The 19,830-nt window shown below is 37.8% G+C and overlaps 1 protein-coding gene across 11 annotated transcripts in view; it reads right to left on the bottom strand.

Moving 5' to 3' along the window:
- The window catches only part of PTPRK (protein tyrosine phosphatase receptor type K), a 405,796-nt gene that overhangs the window by 50,360 nt on the left and 335,606 nt on the right, over positions 1–19,830 (bottom strand). For 10 of the 11 annotated variants that reach the window (XM_063443155.1, XM_063443159.1, XM_063443156.1 and 7 more), the window contains one exon: positions 6,200–6,360. In XM_063443155.1, the coding sequence (XP_063299225.1) occupies positions 6,200–6,360 (161 nt within the window). Of the gene's footprint in view, positions 1–5,324; positions 5,361–6,199; positions 6,361–19,830 lie in introns of all 11 variants that reach the window. The other variant, XM_063443164.1, reaches the window with a different exon arrangement.

Here is a 19,830-nt window from a genome sequence, read left to right as displayed (position 1 = left end):
AATTTAATTTGCAAGCACTATATTTGACCCTGTAACTCTCCAAGACACCATAAAACCTGTACATGGGGGGTGCTGTTTTACTCGGGAGACTTCGCTGAACTCAAATATTAGTGTTTCAAACTGGTAAATTGTATTACAACGATGATATTTTAAGTAAAAGTGACGTTTTTTGCATTTTTTACAAACGAACGGCACTTTTATGGACTATATTATTGTTGTAATATGTTTTACTGTTATAAAACACCAATATTTGTGTTTAATGAAGTCTCCCGAGAATAACAGTACCCCCCATGTACAGGTTTCATGGTGTTTTGGAAAGTTAGAGAGTCATATATAAGACTTGCATTTCATTTTTTTGACATTGAAATTTGCCAGATTGGTTATGTTGCCTTTGAGAGCGTATGGTAGCCCAGGAATGAGAATTACCCCCATAATGGCATACCATTTGCAAAAGTAGACAACCCGAGGTATTGCAAGTGGGGTATGTCCAGTCTTTCTTAGTAGCCACTTAGTCACAAACACTGGCCAAATATTAGTTTTTTGCTTTTTTCACACAAAACCAAATATGAACGCTAACTTTGGCCAGTGTTTGTGACTATGTGGCTACTAAAAAAGACTAAACATACCCCACTTTCAATACCTTTGGTTGTCTACTTTTTCAAATGGTATGCCATTATGGGGGTACTTCTCATTCCTGGGCTACCACACCGTCTCAAAGGTAACATTACTAATCTGGCAAATTTCAATTTGAAAATTGAACTTTCTGTATTTGACCCTGTAACTTTCCTAAACACCATAAAATCTGTACTGTTGTACTTGTGAGACATCGCTGATTACAAATATGTGCATTTTTTTGCAGTAAAACCTAACAGTATTATGACATTCACAGTTAAAATGTCAGACGGAACTACAAATTTAAAAATAAACATTATTTTCTCACATTTTTAAAAAACTTTGATTCATGATAAATTATGTTCCATATATGAATAGTTAATGATAAATTAAAGCCCTGCTTCTCCTGAATAAAATTATATATAATAAGTGTGGGTGCACTTAATGTGACAGCGGTGAATTACGGTTGAACAGACATATAGCGCAAATTCCAGTTTTTGCTTACGTTTTGTTTTGATCAGAACGTGTACTATTGACTCCGTCCTGAAGGGGTTAACATGGTGTACTAACTGATGGAGCTAAAGTAAACAACAGTCCATATGGTCTCCCCTGCTTTTGAGGGCTTACTCCATTTAATTCACACATATTTAGACAATGTGATGTTGCCAAATCAGCCTCATTACCAGTGAGTGCTGAAGAAGAGATGGAAAGCAGAACATATTGCACAGATACAGACATTGATATCACGGGCAACTTGACTTTAATAATAACAGTCTTGGTTAAGTTGGGCTCAATACAATATACCACCTCAATTATCTTTAAAAGCAAATGGCACAATTATTGTGTATGACTATGGGTAAAAGCTGAAAAACTGAACAACTAAAAATGTCAAGCAGAACATGGACATGCTCTTATTCAAATCCAGTATCAATTTTCAAACACTTTTACTGTAAAATGCATTTTCTTATTTATTATACTGTGCTAGGTTTTTAAGGAATACAATACAGAAAAACTATGGCAAACTTTTGTGATATGATGTGGAACCTCAATGAATAATCACTTAATGTACATTATGTGGACAAAAGTATTCAAATAAACACAATTTAATTATTGAATTCAGGTGTGCCAATCAGACTTATTGCCACATGTGTATAAAATCAAGCACCTAGCCATGCAGTCTGCATTTACAAACTTCTGTGAAACAAATGAGCCGTTCTAAATAGCTCAGTAAATTTAAGTGTGGCAGGATGCTACCTTTGCAATACCTCACTTTTATCCCTGGAAAATATTCCACGGTCAACTGTAAGTGGTATTTTTGAAAAGTGGAATTGTTTATGAACAACAACATAGCCACGAAGCGGAAGACCACGTAAAGTCACAGGAGTATGGTGGATAAAATTCACAGACGCTCTGCAAATTCCATAGCTGAAGAGTTCCAAACTTCCACTGATGTTAAAGGGACACTCCATTGCCAGGAAAACAATCTGTTTTCCTGGCACTGCAAGTCCCCTCTCCCTCCCACCCCCCATCCCCGGTTGCTGAAGGGGTCAAAACCCCTTCAGTGACTTACCTGTATCCAGCGTGAGGACGTCCAGCAACGCTATAGCACAGATAATCTGTGCTATGAACCAGGAAGTGCCCTCTAGTGGCTGTCTAGCAGACAGCCACTAGGAGGACTTAACCCTGCAAGGTAATTATTGCAGTTTATGAAAACTGCAATTGCAGGGTTAAGGGTAGTGGGAGTTGGCACCCAGACCACTCCAATGGGCAGAAGTGGTCTGGGTGCCTGGAGTGTCCCTGTAATATCAGTATAAAAATGATTGGATTTCCATGGCCAAGTAGCTGCATGCATCACATCATGTACAATGCCAAGCATTGGACTGAGTAGTGTAAAGCATGCGGTCACTGAACTCTGGAGCAGTGGAAACGTGTTCTGTGCAGTGACGAATCACGCTTTTTTGTTTGGCAGTCTAAAGGCCAATGTGAATGTTACCTGCCTGACTGCATTGTTCCAACTGTAAAGTTTGGAGGGAGGGGGGATAATGGTATTGGGGCTGTTTATCAGGGTTCAGCTAGGCTCCTTACTTCCAGTGAAGGGAAATCTTAATACCTGAGCATACCAAGACATTTTGGACAATGCTATGCTTTCAACACTAGAAACAGTTTGGGGAAGACACGTTTATATTTCCGCATGACTGTGTCCCAGTGCATAAAGCAAGGTCTATAAAGATATGGTTGGATGAGTTTTGGTGCAAGAACTTGACTGACCCACACAGAGCTCTGACCTCAACCCCTTCACAAACCAATGGGATGAACTGGAATGGAGTTTGTGACAAAAGGGCTTCTCGTCCAATATCAGAGCATGTCCTCACAAATGGACAAAAATAAAAAAATTCCCACACAAACACTCCGAAATCTTGTGAAAAGCATTTCCAGAAGAGTGGAGTTGTTATGGCTTCTGTTAAAGCGGGGATTAAAGGCAAATTAATGTCTATGTATTTAGAGTGCAATGGTCAGGTGTCCCAATACTTTGTACATTTAGTGTATGTTTATATATATGTTCGTACTAGTGTTTTTAAATGATCCTCACCAACAATTATTGGTCTGTTCATAAAAATGTATCCAATTTACCCAGTAGCAAAATATGTAAATCTACATATGAAAGATTATGACCTATATTATAAATAATTTGAGTTGCAGCCAGAAGAGGAGAAAACGAAAATCAATAAAGTTGGACATATGTTCTGTGATGTAACCAAAATTGCAGAATTTGATGCTGTAGCGCATCTATAATTTGCACAGCACTGTTAGTTCTACATATCAAAACTGTCTTGTGGTTTTTTTTCTCCCAATTTTTTGTTATTTCAGAAGAACTGTTTTAAGAATAGTCAGAAATTATTTTACATGAGCAGAGCTTAGATAAAACTTAGAGAGTTCAGTGGTACATGGGACAAAAGCTACGAGGGATATGCAGTTTTGCCTTAGCTATAGTTTAACTTATAACACAAGAGGCAGCTATCCGTTTATTCACGGCCTGGTTTTAAAGTTGTGTGATCTGGGCAGTGTGCAATGCAGAGACAGAGATTAAAAATAGTTGTAGAACACCTGTGTGTGGTGCAAGCATGCAGCACCTATACATAGGCCAGAGGTTAGATGGCAAAGGATCAAAGTGACACTGTAGGCAGTATAACCATTTCATCTTATTGGATTGGCTAGAGTACGCGGGAGTCCTCTGGCATTGTCACTCCATACAGTTATAAACATACATAAGGGATCCTTGCCATCCACAGCTTGGCCCCTACTGGAGGCGTGGCTAAGGCAGAGATTACACACTTCCTTCTAGCCATACCAATTTATACCACCAAGGGAAATGGTGATCGGCTAAAACTGATCAGCTAACACTGTTGGCCAGGCCAATGTAGTTCAGAGAAATCATTTGGTACTTATGGTCTTCGGTCAGAGTAGATTTTTTTTTTTTTAAAGACAAAATACCCAGGGAGGCCTCCACAGAAGCAGCTCAAAGTAATAGACACTATCAGATTAAAGAGATCTTCAAGGCATCTCTAACAAAATATGTTCCCATTGAGCTATGTTAAATAAGATGAAAATCTTATTTAAGATGAAAATACCGTGACATAGTTTGATACTGTATATTTATTTACTTCGAATGAGATAAAAGAAAATGAAGTGTATCACAAGCGTGAAATAAGAAATGTAACCTGAAATGTTCTGTCTGCAAAGCATTATTCTTTGAACACAACAACAATCTGCTTAGAAAGCCAAGAGGTACTGGAGTATCTTGGTACACAATAAATCCTTTGGTAAATGCAGATATACCACATGGCGTTGAATAGAGGAATTTGCCAATATAACTGAGGTTGTGTGATATGTAGTGTGGGAAATAAAACTATTAGACTGTAAAATGACAAACTACGTAAACCTCTCAAATTAATATAGCAATAAAAGGCTTCACAATTCACAGAACAAATACAAACCCATAATACCCAGTGTACGTTTCTAAAACAGAAACATTGTGCTACACTGACAGCTATAATTATAAAAGCACCCATATCTTGAGAGAACAATGGAACAATGAAAATTATAATTTATATGTGGTTATGTGATACATTATAAGTAATATCTGATCATTTTAACTACAAAAACTTCAAAACAGTTTTCATACCACCACGCCAACCCCCCCCCTTGAGAACTGGTGGCTTAGAACCCACTAAATGTACCTCCCCTTCACAAGAAAAACAAAACGGCCAACAAAAACAACTGTTGCTCCTTATACAGACAAAAAATACATATTAAAACCTCCCCCAAAAAATCTAAACTGCGTTTGAGCCACCAGAAATGAGGTACATAACATTGATGTGTGCCGGAGGTGACATCCTTCATGTAAACAGTCTGATTGTTCAGCAGAATGCATTGATATGGCTTCTCACATTCACAGTGTGCATGCAAAATTTTCATTTAAAAAACATTATCTAGGTACAACCTTCCTGTAATAAAAACCATAGTTTCAGAACAATGCTATTGATTGTGGCTCAGTGATGTTTTGGAGTATACATAAAAAAAATAAAAAATAAAATAAATAAACAGCTTTTGGCAAACTACTACACGACACAATGTTCCTGTTGACAGACTCATGAATTGCATGCAAGACAACTCATGCAGAAACTGGTGTAGATGCTAGACTATGTCCTCACCTAACACAGCAGTCGGCACAAGTGGATCATTGGGCACTGCAGGAAAACAAAGCTCATGAAGATATACATTACCTCCAGTTTTAGTCATTTTAGTAAAAGACAAGCATACATATATATATATACAGGGTACATTCTCTATGGTTCATTTCTCAATGCACAAGAAAAACAAAAATGAGGAGCCAACTATTATCATGTAGATGATGACAAAAGCTTCACATGAAAGAGCACAAACTCAGCCTCAAGCAAATAAATTAAGCATTAACAGAGATTAGCAAGAGATACAAGTTAATAGGTTCTGGGCAAACAGGGTACTTTATCCATCAAACACTTATATTAGCCCATTAATAAATTCCCAGCCAAGCAAAATGCCATGCTCTGATCCTAATAACTTGAGTAACGCATGTAAAAAATGAATGTGTGAGTGATTTTACTTTAAGTCTTTATATACATGCAGAACATGTGTATTAATGAATTACTCAAAACTGAAACGTGTGGTGACAAGCGTGCTTTGGCAGGTCGGTGACAAATCAGCCAATCACTGCATTCCTGACAAGGTGGCATGGGTGGCGCAAGGAGAAGTGTGATCTAGAGTAATACAATTCTGTGTGTGTATATATATCTGTCGCCTAATCACTACTTCCTGCAGTCCTTTAATCCCTGTGCATGTTGTAAAATTTAGCCCGGTTAACCAGCAAGACTGTTTGAGTTACAGTTCTAACCTCTGCTACAGAATTCTTGCTTAAAAATCAAATTGAGCTACTTTTATAACGCAGAGCAGATGGACCAACTGGATATGTAGCCTTACCACTTCTACTATGAGAAAGCATTCCTGATAAAAAGCAGTTAGAAGAAACTTTAATTCAGCAGATACTTACATCTAGGGCTGAAGTTATGAGAGTCCATATAAGTAATAGACAAAGGGTCTTCAGCATGTAGTGTGCTCTGGTCTGCATAGCTCCGATCCATAGCATTCACCATATGTGTCATCTCTTGGCGTGCATTACCCATGGCATCTTTGCGCTTCTTGGCCAGTTTGCTGTAAAATATTAGCGGTTTTCAGTTTTCCATCATATTTAAAGTCAACACAATGCACATCAATAGTACAAAGTAAATGATGCGTGGAGACTATGGGTTAGTCTGTTTTAGATCAGTAAAGAGTTATTCCGATTAGTTGTTTTCACAATGTGAACGGTTACACTCCTGAAATCCTAGTTTTACATCTAGGACCTTCACATGTACTTTAACAAAGTGAAGAACTAATTGTTCTACTACAAATTCAAAACTACTCGGCAAACTAGAGACGTTGTAGGTCAACAAAAACTGGAGAAATACTTGGTCGGAAGTTTCAGGTAAAGAATGCTTATGAATAAACAAAACAAACAAGTATTCTGGCTTATATGGAAAATGTTTTGTATATATTGTATATTGTAAACAACTTTGAGTAGAGCCTATACTAGAATATACTAAACAGGGATGCTATCAATGGTACTAAACCAATAAATACACGGATTACAGCTGTTGTATACAGAGGTTTGTTTTAATAGCATGATCTTGGAATGTTTATATTACCAAGACAAAAAGAAGGGGTTGGGTAAGAGCAACTAAATCTAAAAAAATATATACAATATGCAGCCTCTTCAAATATATGGCGGTTAAGTAAACTATATAAAAAAAAAAACATACAAAAAAAAAAAACGAATGGAGGGCCCAATTTTTTTTATAAACACTGTACATTTATTAAAGGGACACTATAGTCACCAGGTCCCCCATTTTTTATCCCTTCAGATGTAAACATAGCAGTTTCAGAGAAACTGATATGTTTACATTGCAGGGTTAATCCAACCTCTAGTGGCATTCGCATCCAGCGTGCAGAACGTCCATAGGAAAGCATTGAAAAAATGCTTTCCTATGGACTGCTTGAATGCGCATTCCGCTCCACTCAGGAGCGGACGCCGGTGAGGGAGGAGTCACCAGTGCCGAGGGAGCCCAGCGCTGGATAAAGGTAAGAGGATGAAGGGGTTTAAACCCCTTCAGCACCAAGGGAGGGGGACCCTGAGGGTGGGTGAGGGGGGGGGGGGGTTCCTAAGGATGATATAGTGTTAGGAAAACAAGTTTGTTTTCCTAACACTATAGTGATCCTTTAAACTCCAATTAATAGAAACAATATACAAATGGTTAATGAAAGAATACCTGGGATAATAAAACTTAATCTAGCTACAAAATGGATGGAATCATTACAAGGTACTCAATCTAAAATAAAGAATATGGGTTAACATATCCTGAAAACCACTACCACTGTCTTTTGGATTACATTATTATTAATGATAAGGTATATCTAATTATAACAAAACAAAATATAGAATTATAGAACAAGCCAACAATAAAATATTAAAATACAAGAATGTATTGGATAGGTATGTAATACAAAGTTAAAATTCAGCACTAGCAGTAGAAAATGACCCACGGTGACTGTGCTGTATACTCCCCAGGCTAGCCGTGGCAAGTAACATTTAAGATTGGGCTAGTAGCGTCAGATTTGAAATGTTGAGATGTATACATACATACATACATATATTTACCATATTTTTCAGGAATATAGGGCACAGTTTTTACTCTAAAATTTGGGGTAACAAACTGATCAAAGATTTCCCTCCCTGTGTCATTTTAGGTTTCTACAGTGGGTGAGGGAGCCCAGTAAATGCTCTATCCCCGGCCTGTCAGAGCGTTGTTGCAGGTTTCTATGCCAATGTGACTATGCACAATGCCAGGGCTTGTCATAGGAGCTTCCCCCCACAAGAGGTACAAGCTGGGGCTCCATAGTACCACAGGACCACCAGGTGATTTATTAGCAGGAGCTTCTACCACCAGAACACTAGAGGATTTATAGCAACAGCGACCTTTATTACCAGTGATAAGGGGCATGGTGATGGAATGACATAAAGCTTAAAAAATAATGATAAAATGTAAAGATGCTTTCTCACCAACCACAGATCACAGTCACACATGGTGCATGCCCTATACACATAAGCTAAAGTGTATTGTAACCATGGCACAGGTTTTATCTTTTTATCTATATTTCTAGTCAAAATATACAAGTGTGTCTTATATCCCCATGAATCCCATAATTCAGAAAACAATAGAAGTTCAGAATACCATAAATGTGTTGAACGAGCGGAATAAAAAAAGCAACAAATGGGGCTGGGCTAGCCTCTGTTCTCTCATTGCTGGTAAATGTTTGTGATATACAACCACAGCATGAAAATATGAACAAGTCAAATTGTATTTGCATATCAAGGTGTCCTACTTCTAAAGACAACCCTGGTCACACAGGCCCAGCAGAACGCTCTATTCTGCTGCAAGTTGTAATAGCTAAGGTGATTCGGAAGAACATATAGACAGGATCATGACCATGGGGTAATTGCAAATACAAGATGCAAGGGATTTGGGACATGAGGAGTTGAGTAGAATTCAGGAATACCATTTGCATGGCTGGGGCATTTTGGGAAGGCAAATGGATTTAATATAGTAAGAAAAATATATTTAAATTATGCTAACAATCATTATCAAAACAATGTTGTTGCATCATGGCTTTTTTTTTTTTTTTTTTAATTAGATTTTTATTTGATTTACCAGAAAGGGTCTATACAGATCAGTCAAAATGTTTGCTTTCTCAGCTCCAATTTCCTCACTAGACAAATTGAGAATATTTCAGTTAGAATCCCACTCAGCCGGGAGAAAACAAACAACATTATGATACAGCAACCAGGAAAAGTACCAATATTTACAAAAAAATATATAAATAAAAAGATTACAGCAAGAGTATCATAATTGTGTGTGTCATTTAAACACATACACAAAATTCATGGCTAGAAAGAAAGGCTCCAGTTATACAGCAGGGAATTTTATGTATTTCACGATTAAATGCTTTATTTCACTTATTGTAAGTGTTGCATGACAATAGATATAACGTGTGAAAAATCTCATCATCCTGTAAAACAAACAAAAAGCTTCTATTTTAATAATATAAAATTAGATTTTATACGTAAATGAAATACCGCAATCTACACTAAAATACTACACAAAAACCTTTATGTTCCACATGCTGTAGACAACTCCACCTAAACAAACACAGTTAATTAGGTCACTCTAAACCTGTACCAAAATATGTATATTCCAGAAAAGTTAGACGCATCATTTGGAAAGCCAAAACATTAACAGGCCTTGCAACAGTCATAATTCTAAGGTCCTGTTTTCTGACTTTTGGGTAACTCCAGGGAACTGTCCCGAATAGCATAGTGCGAGTACATCACTAGATGCCCTTCCTCTAGACTTTGAGCAGTAGAGTCTTGCAGACAGGACTGAAACAGTGCTCCAAGCATGGTACACTAACCTACCAATTCTGTTGGCGGAACCGTCCTCTTTTGTGGGAGGGTATCTGCTGTGGGTGATGTCAGTGACGCAATTTTTACCCTTCTACCAACGGCCTCCCGCTTCAAAATATGCCAATGTTGGGGAGAATGCATGAAGGAAATCATTGTTGGCAGCAATGTAGTTGGTCATCTAAACAAGGGGGTCCAGATGTCTTATTTGACCTTGAAGGACCAACAATAGTCCTTGCCTTCTAAAAAAACCTGAACTTTAAAGAGATTATGGTACTGTATAGAGATTACAGTACTGTATAGAGCTCTAAAAGCTATAACCAATAAAACTATATATAGGTATAAGCAGCTAAAACACATTAAAAAACCTCCCCAAGTTTTTACATTCAAAATAAAAACTAAAGTGTCAGCGCTTAGTAGATACACCCCTAGATATCTATATTCTAGGGTACCACAAATGAACAAATTCAAGTTCCTATGTATGATGTTATTGGAAGGGTATCAGCATAAACGATAAACTGATCATGCTGTGTAAGGAATCCAATATTGCTTGAACTGTATCCACCTCCGTTTCACTTCAAGGTTATAGTGTATCCACCTTAAATCACAGAAAATAGCTACGTAGTGTAATTTAAGACCTCCCAAATTCGCCTTCTAGGAACTCTTACAAGATATCGATGTGATGCTTGTCTCCAAGTCTCACTGTAAAAACACAGATTAAACTTTAGCCAGCAATAGAGTTTGAAGTTACCGGTCCGTTGACAGAGAGATACAGACTGCTCAGTGAACTCGAGCAGTAGGCGTTGGCATTGTTCCAGGACTGGAGTACTGCAATCCGGCTCGAGTGCACTGAGAAGTCGATATCTCTCTGTCGACAGACCAGTAACTTCCGACTGTATTGCTGGATAAAGTTTACTCTGTGTTTTTACAGTGGGACTTGGACACACATCTTGTAAGAGTTCCTGGAAGCAGAATTCGAGAGATCTTAAATAAACATACAGCATTAAACTATGTTGCTATTTTCTGTGATTTAAGGTGGATACAATTTAACCTTGAAGTGATACGGAGGTGGATACAGTTCAAGCAATATTGGATCCCTCATACATCGTGATCAGTTTATCGTTTATGCTGAAACCCTTTCAATAACATCATACATAGGAAATTGAATTTGTTCATTTGTGGTACCCTAGAATATAGATATCTAGGGGTGTATCTACTAAGCGCTGACACTTTAGTTTTTATTTTGAATGTAAAAACTTGGGGAGGTTTTTTAATGTGTTTTAGCTGCTTATACCTATATATAGTTTTTATTGGTTATAGCTTTTAGAGCTCTATACAGTACTGCCCCCATTAAGACATTTTTATATATTTGGGATATAGCAGCTTCCCTCACTGTTCTTTCTAAATGAACCACAGGGGCAAGAGCCTCTAGAAGAGACAAGTTTACCGCAACCCCATGTGGCCCAAAAGTTGTTAATTTCTTACTACAGCAAACATATGCTTTAAAACATATTGCACAGCACCTTGACAATGTATCTGTTTACTATGATTTTGAAAGTGCACAGATGGTTCTTGGGAGAGGGACTTATGAATCTTTCAGTCCCCTTCCTAGATCTCTATTTGTAAAGACAAAAAGGAATTGGGGGCACACCCGGAACATGCATTCTGCAGAAATGGTGCTGTTGTAGTGAACAAAATGTATACATAATACAGATTAAGGAACAGCACACACATTAACCCCTTAAGGACACATGGCATGTGTGACATGTCATGATTCCCTTTTATTCCAGATGTTTGATCCTTAAGGGGTTAAAATGCCTTTATTTACATTTTATAAGACTACCTAAAATCATCCATCTCAGCAAATATGGGGATTCAGTTCTGCCATACTGTGTTAAGCCCAACACTACTTCAAAATACCCCAATATCGATGGGTCCTACATTCATTCCAAAGTGGGAGACAAATTATATAGTGCTAAAGTGGATTTTAATAATCTGTTGTAAAAGCATTGTGAATATATATAATGCAAAGTTAATTCCCCATATTTGTTTGTCGAGATAGGACATTTTAAGCAACTTTATAAAATGTAATAATTTATTTTTATATGTGCGCAGTTCCTTAGCCTGTATTATATATCTCCATTTGAGTCCTTTCTCTTCCAAACACACACACACACGCACACACACATTACAACATTTATTGTAAATTAAGGTTTCATACTTTATTTCAGCATCTAAAAAAACACCAAGACATTTAAAACACAATTAGCTCACAGTTCAAAGATATAGCCCATTTATGATAATGTAGGATATGGGTTTTGTGTAAAAGGCAAACCAGAGTATAGGAATGATAAATCACCGTAGGCCGTGTTTTGTTCACTGTCTGTGTATAGCTTGCATTAAGTAAAGGTTAAAGTGTTATTCCTTTCATTGTTTTCAGTTTTGTGGTTATGCCTCATGTTAAAAGCCAGGATGCCACATAAATGTGTTAACATTACTGACCATCTAGGTTATATTCCAATCAGAAGTGCTTATATACTCCACTTGTGAAGACACTAACACCATATTTCTGGCATTCAGGCCAGGGATCAGGATAAAACCTGGGCATCTCATATTTGCTGTAGTACATGTTCTGCAAATCTACTTGGATGGTTAAGTAAAATAAGGATGCTACATTACTTTCCTTCCCGATGATTTGAAAAGAGCCCCATAATCATATCAATTACTACTTTTTCTGCATGGGGCCTTCTATCAACCATAGAATGTCACACAAAAAAGGTTGAGTGTGAACTATTCTACATTCTTGTCAGCTATCTGGCCAGTGCTCCAAACGAGTATAGTCTGCAGGTCAATGAAGATGGATGTGAAGGAAAAAAAAATCACCTGATCATCATCACAGGATCCTGAGTTGCTGAGTGAGGCACAGAGAATAAGTTACGGTGAAGTAAGTGATCTAATTTGAGACCTGAAACTATTTCAGGCGAGTCCTCACTGGTAATGATAAAGCGGCTTGGAAAGCTTTTAAAGGTTTTGTTCATAGCTTATTGGGTAACCAAAGAGCTGGAAATGATATTGAGCCTGCAAACAACCTTCTAAGAAAGTATTAGGCTAAAAAATTTCACTCAAAATCTACTTTCATCTGGACTTTTAACTTGACATCGGCGGTGCCATGAGTGGTGAGCATGGTGAGCAGTTCCTCCAAGACCTTTCAGCAAAGGAACAAAGATATCAGGGTAGGTTGAACGCTTCTATGCTTGCTGACAACTCTTGGGCAGTGACCAAAGATGCTACAGAAGAGTACAAGTAACTACTATATTCTTATCCTTTGTTACTATTGAATTGTTTCCAATTATGCCTGTAGTTTGCCACTGTTACATTCTGTGCATGCAGATTTTATCTGACCAATATTTCATGGACACAGTTAATATTTTGGGTTTTAGAATTTGGTTGCTAAACTTTTCAATTGTATACAACACATTGATACTCTACTTACCCCCACCCCCATGCTCAAATACCTGGCTGTAAATACCTTTATATAACTGTTCTATCTCCATCTCTGTTCTTCATGCCTCATCTCACACTCACTTATAGGGACAGCAATTGTGATGCTCTGCATTTTTTTTATTCTCACCACTTCCCGCCCACCCAGGTTCCCCCTAAATATATAGCATGCCCCTCCAGGTGTTTGAGATTCTCACTCAATTACCTCTTCATTCCCTTAACACTTTACCAATAGCTGCCTCTCTCTGTTAACTCTTTTAGCCATCACCTCCACATTTTCCCTGCTACCTTTTGTCTCAAATCCCCATGGTATCCTTTAGATCAGGCTTCCCCAAACCCTGGCCCTCCACATGTTGCTGAACTACAACTCCCATGATTCTCAGCCTATTTCATTCATAGAATCATGGGAGTTGTAGTTCAGCAACATCTGGAGGGCCGGAGTTTGGGGAAGCCTGCTTTAGATTGAAAGCTCACGGGCTATCAAGCTAAGCTCTTTGCATAAAAGAGCTTCAATGGCTAGTTATCAGCTTACAGGCAGGGCTCTCTTTACCTCTTGTATTTGTCTGTGTATATGCTCCACTAATTGTACAGCGCTGCGGAATCTGTTGGCGCTTTATAAATACCAGTAATAAATAAATAAGGTGCTCTCGTGAAAAGGCCACTATTTAAGATAATACTCAATTACTGTGTTTCCTTTTTTTTTTTCTTAAGAAGAATGAGAAATGTCCGCTTGGATAATTAGGTATACATATTCTGAGTGCATAACAAACCATGGACAAGTGGGTGTATGTTAACATAGCATCACAGGTAAAAAGTGCACTTACTGCTTTGACGTACAACCATGGTCAGAGAATACTGGTCGTAATGCATTTAATAGGTTGAGCTAGCCCAGAACCACGCATTGTGATAGGTTTTGGGGAAGATGGGAATCTAGATCCTTTTTTCCTTCATTTCTTCCACCCCCACCTACTTTTCTTTTAGCCTTTTTTTTTGCTTTCTCCCCCCCCCCCTTTTTTGACAATCTTTATGTAACTTTTTTTTTTTTAGAAAAAAAAAAAAATATAGCTACAGGTAGGAAACCTCAGAAATCTGAAGTATTTATTCATCACGAGGCACAAGACATGAGTTCTGAGCTGTTCCCATTATAGTGATAAGGATGCTCTAGTTAGGTGTGTGAAGATCTGGTAATAATCACATCATGAGTGTCCAGGTCTATCTAGAGGACATCTTCGGTTTTTACATCCGACCGTGTACATCGTGTTCCATGTCATGTTTGAGCTAAAGTTGGATAAACAACTCAGAGGTACTATTAGAAGTAGATCAGAAATGGGTGTACAAGTCTGAAATGAAAGGGTAGGGAGAGTGAAGAGAAGATGAGAGAAAAAAACAAAAACACACAGGGTGAATAGGAATGTTTGCGGATGTGAATTTGGAGATCGTGGTGCAGTGGGGTTTTATCGTTGTGTGTTATTTGCAATTGATTGATTGAATGAAACCTAGAATGTGACGGCAGATAAGAACCATTCGGCCCATCTAGTCTGCCCAATTTTCTAAATAGTTTCATTAGTCCCTGGCCTTATCTTATAGTTAGGATAGCCTTATGCCTATCCCACGCATGCTTAAACTCCTTTACTGTGTTAACCTCTACCACTCCAGCTGGAAAGCTATTCCATGCATCCACTACCCTCTCAGTAAAGTAATACTTCCTGATATTATTTTTAAACCTTTGTCCCTCTAATTTAAGACTATGTCCTCTTGTTGTGGTAGTTTTTCTTCTTTTAAATATAGTCTCCTCCTTTACTGTGTTGATTCCCTTTATGTATTTAAATGTTTCTATCATATCCCCCCTGTCTCGTCTTTCCTCCAAGCTATACATGTTAAGATCCTTTAACCTTTCCTGGTAAGTTTTATCCTGCAATCCATGAACCAGTTTAGTAGCCCTTCTCTGAACTCTCTCTAAAGTATCAATATACTTCTCCAGTACTGCGTACAATACTCTGTACAATGTCATGATTACTTCCCTCTTTCTACTGCGAATACCTCTCCCTATACAACCAAGCATTCTGCTAGCATTTCCTGCTGCTCTATTACATTGTCTGCCTACCTACAAAGTGATTTCACTCCTAAATGACAGTGAATTGAGCAGTAAAATTGCAGGGGAATGATCTATACACTAAAACTGCTTTATTTAGCTAAAGTAATTTAGGTGACTATAGTGTTCCTTTAAGTCATCAGAAATAATCACCCCTAAATCCCTTTCCTCAGACGTTGAGGTTGGGACTCTATCAAATATTCTATACTCTGCCCTTGGGTTTTTACGTCCAAGATGCATTATCTTGCACTTATCCACATTAAATGTCAGTTGCCACAACTCTGACCATTTTTCTAGTTTACCTAAATCATTTGCCATTTGGCTTATCTATCCTGGAACATCAACCCTGTTACATATCTTAGTATCATCAGCAAAAAGACATACCTTACCATCAAGTCCTTCTGCAATACCACTAATAAAAATATTAATTTAGGTTGTATCAACAAAATATCAGATTGTTGTAATATTGCTTTTCACTATGACTATATCACTGAAGGACAAGTAGCATTTCTCAAAAAACTAGCACATATAAAAATAATATTAAGCCATATATTTTTGACCCAAAATTAGTAAAGTATGGCTATTTTTTTTTGGCAAGAAACAAATTAAAAATATTCACTCTGCTCTGTGGAGCGACGACAATATATGATACAGCTGGCAAGTCATGAAATTAGAAAATAAGTGATTATCTATCAATGATAAAAACAAAGCCAGATTTTTATTCTTTCATTGATCTACATGGGAGGAGGCAGGCTTAAGATGCAGAATTCAGCAAAACATTTTTCTGTCTAAAAACTATAAACATTTGCAAAAAATACATAGTATTAATGAGGTCAGAACATATGCAATAAAGTTGTATTGGAGTATCCCTTTAAGGAGTAACAAGGTGATGGTTATGTAAAATGTATTCTAGCAGTGGTACCCAACCTTTTTTGGTCCAAGGCTAACATCAATGTTTTCAAGACACATTCCATTTTCCTTCAGTAGAAGTTTTTTTTTCTAAACGCCCCGTTCGCCCCAACCCCATCAAATCTAAACCCACCATTCGATAATTTCCTCTATTTGTGCCTAAGTTACGCAATACTTAATATTATAGCGGCAACTTATTCTGCAGTTCTTTACATGATTACAAACGGGAATTTAACAATAAAGACAGTTACAAATTGTTTCTGGAACAATATGTTAATGGGGACCCTGCTTGATGATTCCATTTCCACAATATAAGTATAGGGAAAATCCACTGGTTTTATACTGGTTAACCAAAAGATGTGCTGAGCAGTTGAACTAAAAATTGAAGAGAAAAACTGCTGCAAATAGCATCTCTGGTAAATTTTATGAAGCTATACCTTTAAATAAATACTAAGGATGTCTAGTAATCTTATTACATCTTACATAAACAGGGGATTTATTTTTAATTCAAGTCTAATGCAAGGATGACCCTTGGTTTATTATGGGCCAGAATTAAAATCACAAAGTGTCGTGGGGATGTATGTCCACCCCCCACCCCTCCCTCAAATAGAGAAGAAGCATTGTCTCCTTGGAAAATGTAATAATATGATGTGACTTAGAGCAACTATTATATCAACGTCCTAAATAGTACATATCATGGAGCATTTTCCACCTTCGACCTCTCTTCTATAGAAAATATATGAACTCCCCAGACTTCAGTTATTTAAGTGGCCTTTTTTCAGTCCCCAAAGTAAACTATTATCCGAGACCCTTACAGAGACAGACTGGAAAGTGGGTGAAGTGAAAGGTTGAGTAACTTTAAAGGGACACTATAGTCAACAGAACAACAACAGCTTAATGTAGTTCTGGTGGCTAAAGCCTGTCCATGCAGGATTTTTACTGCCTATGGTCACTTCCAGTGGCAGTCAGACAGCCCCTATTGATGCTTCCTGGGACAGTGCTGCACTGACCTTCAACGTCTCCACGCTCTGCATGGAGACGCTGAAGGCTCCCTATAGAGATGCAATGATTCAATGCTTCTCTATGAGGAGATGCTGATTTGCTGAATATGTAAGCCTCTCACCTTTCCCAAAAATCTGATTCATTTCACTCCCTGCTTTTCGAGTAAATGGGTATCTTTCTCTTCCCCAGTAATTGCACAGAATCAAAGTTCTCTTGATCCATTCCCAGAAATACGTCCATTCTGTTCCTCCCTCCAACAACCCCTGATATTATTGCCCCTTCCCACTCAAGAAAGTATGTCCTCTTTTCCTTTCTCTCCAGAATTCAGGTACTTGTCTCATTTGCTTCCTCTCTCATCCTCACTAATTAAGGTTATCATTCACTGCCTTCTCCTCAGATCCAGATAAGACTCCTAATTATTTCTTAATTTCAATCCATTGGCGTAAAGTGTGCACAATGTGTATTGTAATCTATAGTATACTTTGTATTTTTGTAGGTGTGTTCAAGGGTTGGATTCAACATAGAAAGTCTGCTTTAAAGAAAAGCTATCACATGTGTGGTATTTAAACACATTGAAAACAAAACTGCTGTTTGCATATTTAATGGTAGTCTAGCATTACAATAAAGATTACCTTTTTGTTACCATCCTTGCAGTTGATCCATATAAGCATGTTTTTTTTTTTTTTTTACTCACGAACATCCTCATGACACTACTGCACTCTAACTGTACTTACAGTATACCCCATTGTTCAATTATCACAAGAGTAAGTTACTAGAACGACACTACATTGCCATTTAAAAGGATACACCAGGCACCCAATGTGAAAAAAGTAACTGATCAAGACATGATATAACAAATACAACGGGGGAAAAAACACCACTTCGTTGTCTGTTCAGAAGGAATTTGCTTTAAAGGACCACTCTAGTGCCAGGAAAACATACTCGTTTTCCTGGCACTAGAGTGCCCTGAGGGTGCCCCCACCCTCAGGGACCCCCTCCCGCCCGGCTCTGGAAAGGGGAAAGGGGTTAAATCTTACCTTTTTCCAGCGCTGGGCGGAGAGCTCTCCTCCTCCGATCCGCCTCTTCTCCTCCCCGTCGGCTGAATGCGCACGCGCGGCAAGAGCTGCGCGCGCATTCAGCCGGTCACATAGAAAAGCATTCATAATGCTTTCCTATGGACGCTGGCGTGCTCTCACTGTGAAAATCACAGTGAGAAGCACGCAAGCGCCTCTAGCGGCTGTCAATGAGACAGCCACTAGAGGACATGGGGGAAGGCTTAACCCATTCATAAACATAGCAGTTTCTCTGAAACTGCTATGTTTATGAAAAAATGGGTTAACCCTAGAAGGACCTGGCACCCAGACCACCTCATTAAGCTGAAGTGGTCTGGGTGCCTAGAGTGGTCCTTTAAATAAGTTGTGTCCATAATCTATGATAACATCAGTCTGTCTGATGTGTCACTTTAACTTATTCCATAGCCTTGTATCAGTGTATATGGTCTTCACAGGTATGCTTTGCCTTCAACCAGTAAAGTGCGTTAGTGCAAATCAATATGTACTGAGAAGGGCTGAGAAAATCAGAGTTGCAAACTTATGTCAAGAACATAACATAAATATGCACTAACCACATAATGCAGTGCAAATCCCAAAATAAATACTGGACACAGGAATATTAAAATACACAATATACGTCTATATTTAGCTTGACAAGAAAGGTTCTGGATATATCAGAACTGTCAACACCTGTGTGCATATATCTGAGGTTTAGGAAGGTTAAGTAGTCCATTAAGTGAGTGCTTCAGGCTAACAGCGTTGTAATTATACTAATTGTTGGTTAAAGTATCCATCTACACTAACCAAGGGAAATGGGTGAAACAAGAGGAGAGAAGTAATATGACTCCATCATTCATCCAAACTGCAATGCTAATTAACAAAAGCTATCAATGCTCAACCAAATATATTCTTCTTTCTAGATAAATGGGACCAAGAGTCGCTTTTCAATGCCTTGGAATCTTTAAAATAACGGTATGGAAGAGAGGATTTTCTTAAAAAAGGAATGATGCTCTTTTTCAGAAATCCAAAGATACATAACCAATTGTGCTTCACTCAAGTGAGCAAAAATGTTTTAGGTCACATGAAAACATTCATAAATAACTATTGTTCTTATTGTAACTATACTATTTACATGCTAAAGCCAAACATTTGATTGACATGGTAATGTCCATTTATTACTAAAAGGTTTGCATTTAAAAAAGGCTAACAATTTAAATTACGTTTTTTTTATGTAAAACATAACAGATCTGTTCAAATATACATGTTAATAAGACGTGCTTGTTTTGTTTTTTTTATTATATTTTTACAGAAGCTGTATATTTTCTAGAAGGACTTTCGTGGTACGGGCTACAAGTATGTCCTATAGATAGTTGTTACATGTATAACACAACAAAATATAAGCGCCCCAAGCACATGTACTGCATTGACTGTGTTTCCACTTTCCCACATGCCTGATCTACTTTTACACCACGTGCGAGCAAATAAGTTTTAAACATGGATTACATCACAGACAAATGCAACAGAACAAAAATTGTGTTAGTGAGACTGGCTACAAACATCCAATATCCCTC

Source organism: Pelobates fuscus, chromosome 2, assembly GCF_036172605.1.
Source record: "Pelobates fuscus isolate aPelFus1 chromosome 2, aPelFus1.pri, whole genome shotgun sequence".
Taxonomy (NCBI): domain Eukaryota; kingdom Metazoa; phylum Chordata; class Amphibia; order Anura; family Pelobatidae; genus Pelobates; species Pelobates fuscus.
Note: the sequence above shows the minus strand (reverse complement) of the source record. Positions and strands in the feature narration are given on the sequence as shown.